The sequence below is a fragment of the Natator depressus genome, chromosome 2 (genome assembly GCF_965152275.1).
Source record: "Natator depressus isolate rNatDep1 chromosome 2, rNatDep2.hap1, whole genome shotgun sequence".
Taxonomy (NCBI): domain Eukaryota; kingdom Metazoa; phylum Chordata; order Testudines; family Cheloniidae; genus Natator; species Natator depressus.
Window position 1 is genome coordinate 149919928 of NC_134235.1, and position 12973 is coordinate 149932900.

At 43.5% G+C, this 12973-nt stretch overlaps 1 protein-coding gene across 1 annotated transcript in view; it reads left to right on the forward strand.

Moving 5' to 3' along the window:
- The window catches only part of TMEFF1 (transmembrane protein with EGF like and two follistatin like domains 1), a 220633-nt gene that overhangs the window by 139292 nt on the left and 68368 nt on the right, over positions 1–12973 (forward strand). The window contains exon 4 of the mRNA XM_074943510.1: positions 3627–3653. Within this exon, the coding sequence (XP_074799611.1) occupies positions 3627–3653 (27 nt within the window). The remainder of the gene's footprint in view (positions 1–3626; positions 3654–12973) is intronic.

A 12973-nucleotide genomic window follows, 5' to 3' on the forward strand; every position in this document is an offset into this window, starting at 1 on the left:
ATGCAGAATCTAATCAGTAGCTTTTAGCACAGTCTCCAAGAACCAACCACAGTGAGACCAGCCCTAGAGCATGGATACCTCCCAGAAAATGCCAAGGAAGTATTGTTTAATTTATAATAATCCTATTGCATCTCTGTAGGCACACTAATCAAATTCATAATACACACACGAAACAGTTACTTTAAAACCTCCCAATCCACAACCCTTACAAGTTCAAAAAGAAAACCCCCACCTTACTCAACTCCCCCCCCCCCCCCAAGTGGCCTACATAAATAAATAAACCTTGCAGCATAGACTGAAAAGAAGCAAATTTGGGATTTGTCAGACCAAACAATAAAACTGGAATTCCAAAGATGGGGAACTTGCCAATGAAAACACTCTGAGACAGATCCTCTGCTGATGTACATTGATTTCAAAGGATGTACACCAGCTGAGGATCAAAACTTCTCTGCACGCAGCCGGAGTGAAATCCCAAAGAATGGAATCTTCCTCCCTCTGCTCACAGCATGCTAGTGGAATTTCTACTGCAGCCTCTAGGCTGGAATATCCTCAGCAGCATATCCCAGCCTCCATGTAAGGATGTCCCAGAGGTCGTGTGTGGTTTAGTCACAAGGTTATGGAACCATTATGTCCCCACACCTCCCCGTCTCAAAAGTGCACCTACCTGGTTGTTTAAATGAAGCCCCAGAGAGTACAGGGGACGTTTGAATACTTTCCAGGGAATTTCAACATCCTGTTCACATGCAGCAGACTTCTAGGGTGCTGCTGCCTTTGGGGCTTTCTGGGGCAGGCACTGGGGAATCAAGCTTTGAAATAATTGTATAGATTATGAAAAGTAGCTCCTTTAACACTGGAAGAATTGCAACTGGAATAATTCCAATTTCTTCAGACCTAAACATTTGTTTGTTGGACAGATTTTAGCAGCTTTTATGTCACAGGCACAGAATCAGCTCATCACACAATTTCACAATCCCAAGGATGCCTACGGGTTTAGCTTATGTATGCAGATGATGCCACCTTCAAATTTGTTAATCAAGCAATGCTGCACCATATGTCACGTTGTCTGTTCAATGGTGCAACAGTTGAACATTACACAAGGGCTGTCTGCTTTTCAGGAAATTGGGTCATTATTGATGTCAAGAAAATACCAGACAGACATTTTCCTTATGTTATCCTATTAGTTTATTTAAATAATGAGACTCCAGCGTGAGACTTGGTGTAACAGTATGGAATTAAGAAGGGAAAATGTAGGTTGAATAGCAGGAAAATCTCCATTCCAGATGACAGCCCCTGTGGTAAGAGGTTATTTTTAATGTGTGGTAGTGACCTAGTGCCATAGAATTTCACCCTGTAATTCCTGCATTGAAAGAAACAATTCTTAGAAATATAGCAAATTAGAAAAAGAATTGAACAAGCTGGGAGGTTTTCTGGCTTGAACTATGAGTTCCTGCCAGGAAGTAAGAACCCCCCTTGGGTCTGGGTGTGTAGAATTAAACAGGGCTAACTCACCTGCCTACTCTATCCCCTGAGCAACTGTGCCAGGGGAGGTGGGAAATGAGTGGAATTCTGGCCCTACTCCCCTCCTCACCTTCTGGAGTGCCTGAGCCAGTTAGTCAATTTACTGTTGGTATAGGCCAGCTGTAAATTTCTCTCCTCTTCCCCATAAGGAGTAAGGAAATAACAGAGAAGGATTGGTGGCTCAGAAGTGCATGTCTGAAGGCAGTGCGTCTTCACGGCAGTGTCAGCTCATGGTATAACTTGAGTGTTGACCATAGTCCAACTCCAGTCCACACACAAAAATCTGTATCTTGAGTTAAGTGGTACTTTAAATTCAACCTGACTGGTCTGTTGAGGGTCATTGAAGCTTGAGTGCTGCTGATGCAGTAGCCAGTAATGAAGTGAGATGCAGCTACAGGCCACAGTTTGAGTTAGTACAACGCATCAGCGGCTCATCCAATCAATTTGTATTACTAATCAAATCACTGTGCAGCTCTAGTGTTGTTTCACAGTGTGGCCACTTCAGCAGGAGGCTAGTTAACGCCAGACTAGAACAGGTAATGGAGTGAACTCTGAAATAAAGACACACCGAGTCACAATGACTCCTGAGGCCACTTCTGGAGTCATGCAATTTATGCACCATCCCTAGCCTAGGGCTGTGTTTCAAGTCAAAATGTAGCCGCTGTTAAATAGATTGCAAAAATCAAATTGTATATTATTAGTCTGTTTTTTGTTTAACAACTTGGAATCTTTTATAATTTAAAAAGGACTTAAAAGCAATATGAGAAACAAGTGAGGTGAAATGATATACAGTAACTCCTCACTTAAAGTCATCCCAGTTAACGTTGTTACGTTGCTGATCAATTAGGGAACATGCTCGTTTAAAGTTGTGCAATGCTCCCTTAGAACGTTGTTTGGCAGCCACCTGCTTTGTCCACTGCTTGCAGGAAGAGCAGCCCGTTGGAGCCAGCTGGTGGGGGCTTGGAACCAGGGTGGACCGGCAGCCCCTCTATCAGCTCCCTACTCCCCTAAGTTCCCTGTGTGGCAGCCACTCAGCAGGTTATCAATTGCTAGCAGTTCAGCTGTCCCTCCCTCCACTGCCATGTGCTGCTCCTGCCCTCTGCCTTGGAGCTGCTCCCAGGAGCCTCCTGCTTGCTGGGGGCTAGGGGGAGAAGAGGGGAGCTAATGTCAGGGTGTCCCACTCCCCCTTGCTCTTGCACCCCACTTACCCCATCTCCATAGAGCAGGGGGACACAGAACGGGGCTCAGGATGGAGGGAGCTTCCTGGCAGCAGCTGTGGTCTCAGCTTGCTGATTAACTTAATGAGGCAGTGTACTTAAGAGTGGGTCAGCGTACTTAAAGGGGAAATGCACATCTCTCTCTCTCTCTCTCTCTCTCTCTCACACACAGAGTGTGTGTCTCTGTCTCTGTCTGCCATGCTGTCTCCCCTCCCTCCATTCCTGCTGCCTTGTAGAGTGTGAGGCTACATTAACAATGAGTTAACCCCTTGAGGGCTCAGCCAATTGCTAGTTCATCATTTAGCAGTAAGGCATTCCCTGGGACATGTCCCACCCTCTGACTTCACCACCTCAACCAAGTTTCACAATCATTATTGCTGTGTACAGTATTAAATTGTTTGTTTAAAACTTATACTCTGTGTGTGTGTGTGTGTATTTTATTTATATATATATATATATACTGGCAAAAAAAAATCCCTGGAACCTAACCCCCCCCCCCCATTTACGTTAATTCTTATGGGGAAATTGGATTTGCTTAACATTGTTTCGCTTAAAGTCGCATTTTTCAGGAACATAACTACAACGTTTAAGTGAGGAGTTACTGTATTTTGTTGGTGCTACAGCTACAGACTACATGCAATTGTTTTCAGCAACTCATACAAAAAACACTGCTGCTCTCAGAGCAAATTTACCTTGACAGGTAGGGAAAAGAGTGTATGATAAGACTGGACAAATTCTAATAGTGATGCCTGATATGATGGGAGACATTGTTTTTATACTTGGCTCTTGATGTGTAATATTTGTATAGTTTTTGCAATGACAGGTTCTTGACTAAAGAGCTATTCCTGAGACAATGTTGTGATTTTTTTCCCCCTTTTATTTCCTTATCAGATAATGGTTCTGGATCAGGAGAAGGGGGTAAGTACACAGTCACAATTGCACTTGTTTTCTGTTGTTGTACATTTTTGTGTGTACTTTAAGTCTCTTTTAGTTACACTCTTTCCTGTAAATTATGAAAAACAGATAATTTTAAAATTCTTTCAGCATGAAAAACCCAGTGTGGTGTTAGTAATACACGAAAGCTGTTCTATGGCAGTTTGTACCTATCCCACAATGACTTGCACAAACTGTGGCATAATATCTGTTTGCATCCAGTTACATTTTTGGATCATTCCATTGCCTGCTTTGAACAGTTCTGCCCTGCCTGAGGGAAAGCATGTTTCATGAGGAGCTAGATGAGTCTGCAAGGTATAGAGTTACAATGGTGCTTCTCTAGCATGGACAAGGTCTTAATTACAGCTGACCTAGAGCAGATTTGAACCAATGCTCTTGGGAGAAAAATCCCCTAGGCATCCAGCACCCCTGTGTTGTTTAATATTTCAAAATATCTTTAATTACATTAAAAGTTGCTATTATGGAAAATGATTATTTACTTTGCTGTGTGACTAAACCCTAAATTGAACTCACAAGGAGTAGGAGCTAGCTTTTCTTTTTTATATACTAAGAGGGAACTGGGGCAATATTTATCCTCTTCACCAACAGGTGACAATCATCACTCCATTGCACCAGTTCCCTTTTCTACTCTGCTTTGTTGGCTTGTTGCCTCAGCAACCTCTTGCATCTCCGATATAGAGGATACAGATTATGTTAATTCACCCCATATCTCCTGATTTTAACTTGGCTTCCAGTTTTAGAAGAGCTCACGTGTTGATAGAATTCACTCTGATTTCAGTCATACAAAACAAATCTTCTTAAAATTAAGTTTAATTTTTAAAAGCATTTGGCTGGAAGATACCATATGATGACAGAATGATATAGTCTTGTTTCACTCTAGCTCTAGCTGCTTAACTGGGAGTTGCATTGTAGGAAAAGAAACTACAAAAAAAGATAAGGCTGGTCTTCAACGTGTCATGTTATTGCTCCGTGTCTGACAAAGTGATGGAATCCGTCCTTCCTTGAGTCACTGGAAAATGTTCTGGACAAGAATTCAAGAAGATTGTTAAAAAATTTTTTGATATTAAACTGAAGCTACAGTTGAGTACATATCAATAATTTAAGGTAAAGCATTACATGGATGTTGTAATAATCCTGAGAACAAATATTACAAACCCAGGAAATTCAGAGTTAAAGATAAACTTAAAAGAAATCTGAATGTTAAGGTCTTGAAGTCCACAGTTCCAACACCCAAACAGCCTTAACTCTGCCCTGTAGTGACATCATGCAAAAAGGCTTCTTAGGGTTTTTTTTTTGTTTTTTTTTTTTTTTTTAAATCTTTGTGTACATTTTATTTCTCCACACACCTCAAGATGTTAAGGGTGTTATGAGGGTAACTTTAATAAAGTTTGTGAAGCATTCATATACTGCAGTGACAGGGGAAAAGTAGGGTAGAAGAAGATGAGAGAATCCCTGGTGGAAAAGAAAGGGAGGAGACCCCACTTTGTGTTTGTGGGGGCAAGGAGAATAAACTGAAAGTGACAAAAGGAGAGCCGAACAGGGAACTTAATTTGGGGAGAAGGAGAGGAAAAAAGGGGGATATGCTAATACCATAGGAGGGAGCAATCCTGGTAGCCACCCCAGTCACAGCAGAGAGGGTAGCAAGCTACTAGTCTGTCCCTAAGAAGATCTGAACCATTGTGGTTGGTGATCTTAGCCTACCCAGGGTCGGGTGGTTTTATGCAAGACAGATACAAAGCTCGAAGAGAATTTTATGTGGTTCCAGATAAGTATTCTGGTATGTTCACAGCATACATAAAGAGAAGTTGGATAAAAAACATAAAATACTCTTGCTGGAAGGTTGCAACATAACAATATGTAATTTATTGGGGTTGCTCAGGGCCGGAGTACACCAAGCCCCCAAGATGCTAGTAGTGTGCCAGGTGTATTATGATTTGGAGGCAAGCACTGTAGGTGTTTCAACAGCTAGGCCTTGTAGATGCTAACCCTGGTGGGTCCCAGTAACCACTCTGACACATAATTAAGTGAAAGGGTATTTTACTAGGGCTGGCAGGAAAGGGAAAGGTTGCAAATACTGTACAGAGGCTTAAACAGTTAATGTTCAAAGTGAGTAATATCAATAAATAGTTGGGCCCTGGGGCAGTCCAACTGAGAGTCAGGGCTCTTTGGGCCTAGTGCATGGGATGCCCTCTCCAGTCTCTATTCGAGCAAATCGGAGCTTGCAGGTTTCCAAGCCAGGGTCACTTAGTAGTGTCTCTCTCATGGGGCCCCTCTGCACTGGCTCCCTGCCCAGCAACTGCTGCTCCCCCATAAACCCCATACAGACCTGCACCCTGCTGTAATGTCTAGCAGTCACAATTTGTTCTACACCCAGCTCTGCATACAATTCCTGGAATTCCTCTCTGCATCTGGCCCTTCTGCAGCTCCTGTAGGGTTGCCAGGTGTCTGGTTTTTTACTGAAAAGCCTGGTTGAAAATGGACCCTGGTGACTCCAGTCTGCACCGCCAATCGGGCCATTAAAAGTCCGGTCGGAGGTGTTTCAGGACTAAGGCAGGCTAGTCCCTACCTGTCCTGGCACCGCGCCACACCCTGGAAGCGGCCAGCAGGTCCGGCTCCTAGGTGGGGGGGCCACGAGGCTCTGCGCGCTGCCCCCACCCCAAGCACCAGCTCTGCACTCCCATTGGCCGGGAACCACAGCCAATGGGCGGTGCCTGAGGATGGGAGCAGCATGTGGAGTCTCCTGTCCTGTCCTGTCCTGCCCCTGCCCTGCCAGGAAAGACAGGGAGCCTGCCTTAGCCCCGCTGACCAGGATCCGCCCAAGGTAAGCCTGAGCTCCTGCCCCAGCCCTGAACCCCTCATCCCTAGCCCTACCCCAGAGCCCGCACCCCAGCCCAGAGCCCGTACCCCCTCCCACATCCCAACCCCCTGCCTCAACCCACAGCTCCCTCCTGCACTCTGAATCCCTGAGCCCCCTTCTGCACCCCAAGCCCCTCATCTCCAGCCCAACCTGAGATCCCGCAGCCCAGCCCAGAGCCCTTACCCCCTCCTGCACCCCAACCCCCTGCCCCAGCCCAGAGCCCCCTCCTGCATTCCAAATCCCTCAGCCCCACCTCCCAACCCAGAGCCCCCTCCTGCACTCTGAACCCCTAATTTCTGACCCCACCCTGGAGCCCACACCCCCAGCCCAGAGCCCTCACCCTCTCCCGCACCCTGGCCCAGCTCAGTGAAAGTGAGTGAGGGTGGGGGAGAGTGAGCCACCAAGGGAGGGGGAATATAGTGAGCGGGGGGCAAGGCCTCAGGGAAGGGGCAGGGCTAGGGTGTTTGGTTTTGTGCAGTTAGAAAGTTGGCAACCCTACTCACTAGCCATGCACCAACTCCTTCCTAACAGAGCCCATCCACTTCCTGGTTCAGGACCCTTCCGCATTCCCTTTGTCTGGCCAGAGGAAAGGGAAGTACAGTGGGGAGGAGGCTGATGGGAGTTGTTGTCATCTACTTAGCAGATCCATCACAGCTATTTTATTTCTTAGAATTCAGAAGAACGGAACAATAACACACAAGAACCCAAAATAGAGCAAAAAGCTGGGTGCTCCCAAAAACAGAGGCACAACTCACCCTCCTGTACTTTATGCTGTGTGTCTGCTAAATGACTGCCGATCTTATGCTTACCTATGGATACCCCTAGCCTGCAAGCAGGAACGGGAAGCCCCACCACTTCTTCCCCCCAAAGTGATAGCTTGCAAACTAAGTACAGTCCTCAATTCACTACAGGTTCCAATTTTCAGATGCTAATGGTGGTAAATGCCAGTTATGTATCTAACTGGTCATGTATGATAGTGTATGCTGTTGTGATAACTGCAAACACAAAGTATATATGTATAGCTGATCGTACGCAGCTCAGAAAATGTGCATGTTGCTGTCCAGGTCCATGGTAATATTAGTAGATTTTTGCACCTGAGTAGAGTAATGGTAAAAGTCTAAATTCTGCCCTACAATCACCATGAATCTGACTGTTAGGGTTTCCAGTGCTAAAAGGGGTCATTGTTCAACAGACTGCTAGCACTAGGTATGATTTAAATTTGTGGTTTTGGTTCATGTGGTTTTGTTTCAGTTGCCAATTCCTTAGTTATTCTGTAACTTGACTCAACACACAATATCCTCCTACTTGAGAATAGCATCATCTGAAATATAATGGTGTTTGTGCCAAAAGAGCAGATTTGCAACAGGAAAAAGACTTGTTCCACGGTGGATTAGCTCAGACAATGTTTCCCTAAATTGTCATGTATCACAAAAAGGCCAAAGATCATGTAACTACTCTGCTGGACTCTGCCAAATCATGTTTACTGTCACCAAGATGTTAGAATAAAGCAGTCGGAGTTGTAGCATTTTGCAGTATGCCTGACAGTGAAATGACAGTCATATCATCCACCTATTTTTTCAGCTGTGCCACACTTATCTAGGTTGCCCTCTGACATTTTGGATAAGCGATTTTCAGTCTCTTGTGCTCTCACAACACATTAGCGGTCACAAAAAAATTGCCCATGTTGCTCATGACAGAAGTCTGAACTTAAAATGCATTATTTTTATTAGCCTTATTGAATTTATGAAATTCAGCTGTAGATCACCTGTGGCTATTAGAGTCCGAAGCCACTTAATATGAGGATGGGATGTTAATTCAGAAGGTAAAGCAGTTTTGAAAATCTCATTGATATGCCTTTATGCCCCCACCTTCCCACTGAAAGGAACATTAGTTACTGAGCTCATCCCTGAAAATATTGCTTATTTGATACCACAACTGATGATTTGGAACTCTTTAGAATGCATATAAAGACAAGGGGATATTCCATTTTTGGAGGAAAAATTGATGATGGAGTTTGGGTATTTTCTTTGATGCAGTATTGTTTAATTACAAGGAATGTACAAAGTCCTGATTCTCTGAGTGTAGGAGGAACCATAGGCAAAAGGAGTAGTTTTTTAATCTACAGCCCCAAGCTTGTTTTCAGCCAGCACCCCCAACTCAGAATCTTTCTCTAAGTTTCTCTCAAGGTCACACTGTTACCAGCTGCTGCTTGGATTTCTTCATGCTGTCTCTGTCTCTCTCTAGTTCTGTGATCTCCTGCTTCCCCTCCTCCCCACCCCGCTTCTCTCACACTTCTCTCTCATCCAAAACCATAATCAGCAAACCCCCCTCTGCCCACACAATCCAAAACTCATAGGCAGGTTCACAACCCCTTTTGTCTTAGCTGGAGGATTGTGATTAATTAATCTTTACAGTTATGTTAATTGAAGGGTGCATTCATAATCATCAATCTCCAACAAAGTTTTTACTCAACCCATAACCATGTGTCACCCAGCTCATAACAATATTATTCAACAATTTTCCAGCTCTGCCGAAACACATCATCTTAATTGTTTTATATTCTTCTTCCAATAAATATGATTTGTTACTGTTGTTTTCGCTTCAGCAAAATAGAAGTTAGTTTTAAGCCCTATGTATCATTTCAGAAAATGGGACAAAGTATACCTGATTTATAACAAAATGAAATCAGTGGGGTTATATAGGTTGTAAATCTTGGCAGAATTTGATCCAGTAAATTGAGCAGGAAAATTCTTAGAATGGCTCATCCTTATGAAGAAGCTGGATGGCTAGCTTGCATGCATTTTTGTTTTTGCATACCAAGGTATTTTTTGTCTCCAGACCTTTTATTTCTAGTGGTACTTAGTGCACAAATTCTACCTAGAGTGACAGTTGTGTACATTCACTGAAGTAGCCTTGGGAAGAGTGATTTCAGTGGGATTGCATAGGAATGACTGAGAAGAGAATGTAGTCTGTTTTTTCACTGTGCTTTCTTAGTGAAAGCTCTCTAATGGATGGGAAAAGCCCAGTGAGTAGTGGCTTTTGTAGTGACTCACTGTAACTTACCTGAAGCAGCCCCGTATTTGTAGCCCCATGGTTTTAACCTACTCCAATATACCCTGCTTATTTGCTAAAGGCACTTTAGAGCCAAGCACTGCATTGGTCCTGCTGCAGGTGAGTCAACTGCAGGAAAACTATAGGGGCCATTGGACCAAATTCTGCCTGGATTTGCAACCTATGCAACCCCACTAGTTCCATTTTGTTGCAAACCAGAGATACTTTTTTCTACTTTTGTATGGCACTTGCAGTGACTAGCAACGTTCAAGTAACCAAGTCCAGATTAGTGAGCCAGTGTGTCGTGTCTGAAGTGGCTTAATGTAGGTCTGAGATGCCACTGGCAAATGATCAAAGTGGGCACTAATTTACAATGTGGTCCATATTCTGTAAATTATGGTGTCCACAGTCACACTGTGTATTCTGGCAGCTTCTAGCAGTGTAAGAGATGACAGCATGTGCCATTCGATGTTCTGAAATGGTTCAATACAGACCCTTGTTTCTGAGGAGGTTAAAGCCTGGAAGTTGTTTTGGGCGGGTCAGCAATCAGATGTTTATTCGGTATATTAGCATTATCCCATAATTCTTCCCAGTGTGCCTCAGGATTGAATGAGGACTCTTTAAGAAGGTTTGTGGGATTTCAGATGTGTCTTTGGAAGGTTCCGGAGGTCCTCAGAAGTTGGGAAGTTCAGGCTGGGATGTTCATGGTTTGATTGTACTCACGAGGTGTGTGTGTGTGTGTGTGTGTGTGTGTGTGTGTGTGTCAGAGTGGGCAACCATTGAATGGGTGTTGATTTTAATGTTCCCGTTATAATTCTCATTGCAGCATCAGGCTGCACATTGAGAAATATGGTATGTGAACTGCCTGCCCATACTGGAGTGCAATATTCAGTGGTTGAATATACCAGTGCATCGGCACCCACTTCGACCCATGACCTAGGATAGTAGGTAGGGATATGAATTTAAGTCTTTAAAGGGAACTTTTTGGGGGGTGTGGTTGGGTTCCATTTTGTAAAAGTTGTTTATTGTGATGCACAAAGGAGGATTGTAGCCAAGTCAGACAAATTAAAGGGTGTTATTCAATCTTGTCTTATTTGGAGGGCTTTCTCGGACTGCCATTGGTGGTTGGAGAGTGCAGCAGTTCTGAAGTCACCATCTTAGAGGTTTGGTTGGGCTCCAGGGGCCCATCTAAATCTACTGAGATCCCTAGTTGGTCCAAAGTGACAGACAATAGCTCATTTGAGGGGAGATCCTCTGGGCTTGTTCCCTCTGGGCAGTTCTTACTGTTTCTCCACACAGCAGAGCTGCTTCTTTTCTGGTTTCAGACAATCCTTAACTTCTCTGCTGAGACTGCCAATGAGGATTTCAATTAGTTCCTGTTTTCGTAGTGTTGCTTTTGTGCTATTGTCAGCTGTTCACTAGGAACGAGTCTGAAACCACTAATCTATGTCAGATAGGCCATCAAACAGTTATCAGACAGTAATGACTTTGTCACTTCAGGCCTGCTCTTCAGATTTAGATCACTGACCTCAAGGTGAAAGGTTCCATGTTCTAGTACCAGTGTCTTAAACCTTCTAGACCCTCAGAGGGCAAGATTTCTAAGCGTCATGCTATGCGCATAGAATTAATTTTTTTCTCTTTCGGTGTAAAAATACATATAGCAAGTGTCTGTTTACCTAAGCAAATGCATTTTATGTATTAAAATAAAATTAATTTTAGACAGATGGCAGCTGATCAATTCAGCTTTTCAAGCTGAGGAAATAACATTCTTGCAATACAGATAGCGAAGTTAATTGTTATTAAAATAATTTGTTTTGAATTCCCAATCTCTCTGAAATTTAGTATCTAAAGTATCTTGTGATGAAAGTTTGGCAGATTGCTTTTTATAATTAATAAATTGATAGACAGTATGTGCTTTTTAGTAGACTACCATCTGTTCCTTACCCTCCTTGGGCACAACAGTTACCCAGGGTTGTCACACACTCAGGCGTGTGTCAACATACAGATTTCAAAACCTTTATATTTTATAAATTTCAAAAGCTTGAATTTTTGGAGCTTTCTAAACATGTCAGTTACAGAAGGTGGAGAAGGATAATGTGACTTTGCATTTCTATAGCACCTCCAATCTGAGAGTCTGAGTGATTTACAAACATTACAGGCCTGATTCTGTCCTGAATAGTGCCTTAAACCCCTATTAGCCCCATTTATTTCTGTAAGTTAGTAAAAGTGGCAACAAAACAAAATCTCACAACACCCTTGTGAGGCAAGGAAAGGAGACAAATATAGAGGGCCTGACTGTGCAGCCTTTAGCACTTACACAAGTAGTGACTTCTGGGTGAGTGATCTCCTGGGTTAGTGCTTGCTATCCTGAGTAAGGGTATCACAATCAGGACCATGGAGAGGCTAAGAGACAGATGTCTGGCCCTTATCTGAAGGGGCAAGGAATGAGGAACCCACTCCCCACTGTGCGGTCCTTGTAAGAGCTTGGCATAATGGTATTGCCTTTGTTCATGAAAGTGCAGGGACTGCTCCCTCATCACTCTTCTGGGCATATGGTGACTTTCTGACCTCCTCACTATCATATGTTGGTGCATAGTTTGTCAAATGCATATTTTTGAAGTTGTTTAGCTTCCCTTTGGAGCATCAGGAACTGGCTCCTGAGGAAACAGATCACAGGAGTAGTTGAATATTAGTCTATTCCTCCATGGTGATTCTTATGCAGTCAGAGAAAACTCATCAAATGCTACCAGAAATGTTAACTTTGTCTGACATAACTCATTGTTAATACATAAGAACACTGTTTGTGAGTTAAGTTTGCCAGATATGTAATATACCTAACACAAAACTATAAAAGGAAGGAAAAGAAAAATGAAAGCATCTAACATACCCTCTATTCCTCCACCCTGAGTCACACGCCTCATCACTAGAACAACCGCCGGACAACACAATCCTACCTTAATTCTGCCTCAGGAGGCATGTCAGTCTTCAAATTCCCCCCTTCCCCAAACTCACAACCACACTAAACGGAGAAGATGTCTCTCCTGCCATTATCTGTAGTGATCTCATGGTCGAAGGCAAAGGTGCTGGGAGACTGGCCTCCTACTGGGGCAGAGCTAAGGTTGCTGTGTGGTATTTTATGGTGAATGATGGATGTTCCAACAGTGAGGTGTGGATCTCTGGGTGGAAGAGGAGAACTCTGCTCCTAAACTGGCTAAACAGTTTGACAGTGAACAGGATCTTCCACATTGGTAACCATTCCTTACACAAAGACTAGAGCACACAAGCCAGCAGAAAATTCAACTTTATCGAAAGATATGAAAATTCAGAATAAATATGCTGTTTTTCATATAAGACAAAGGGTATGTCTACGCTGCAT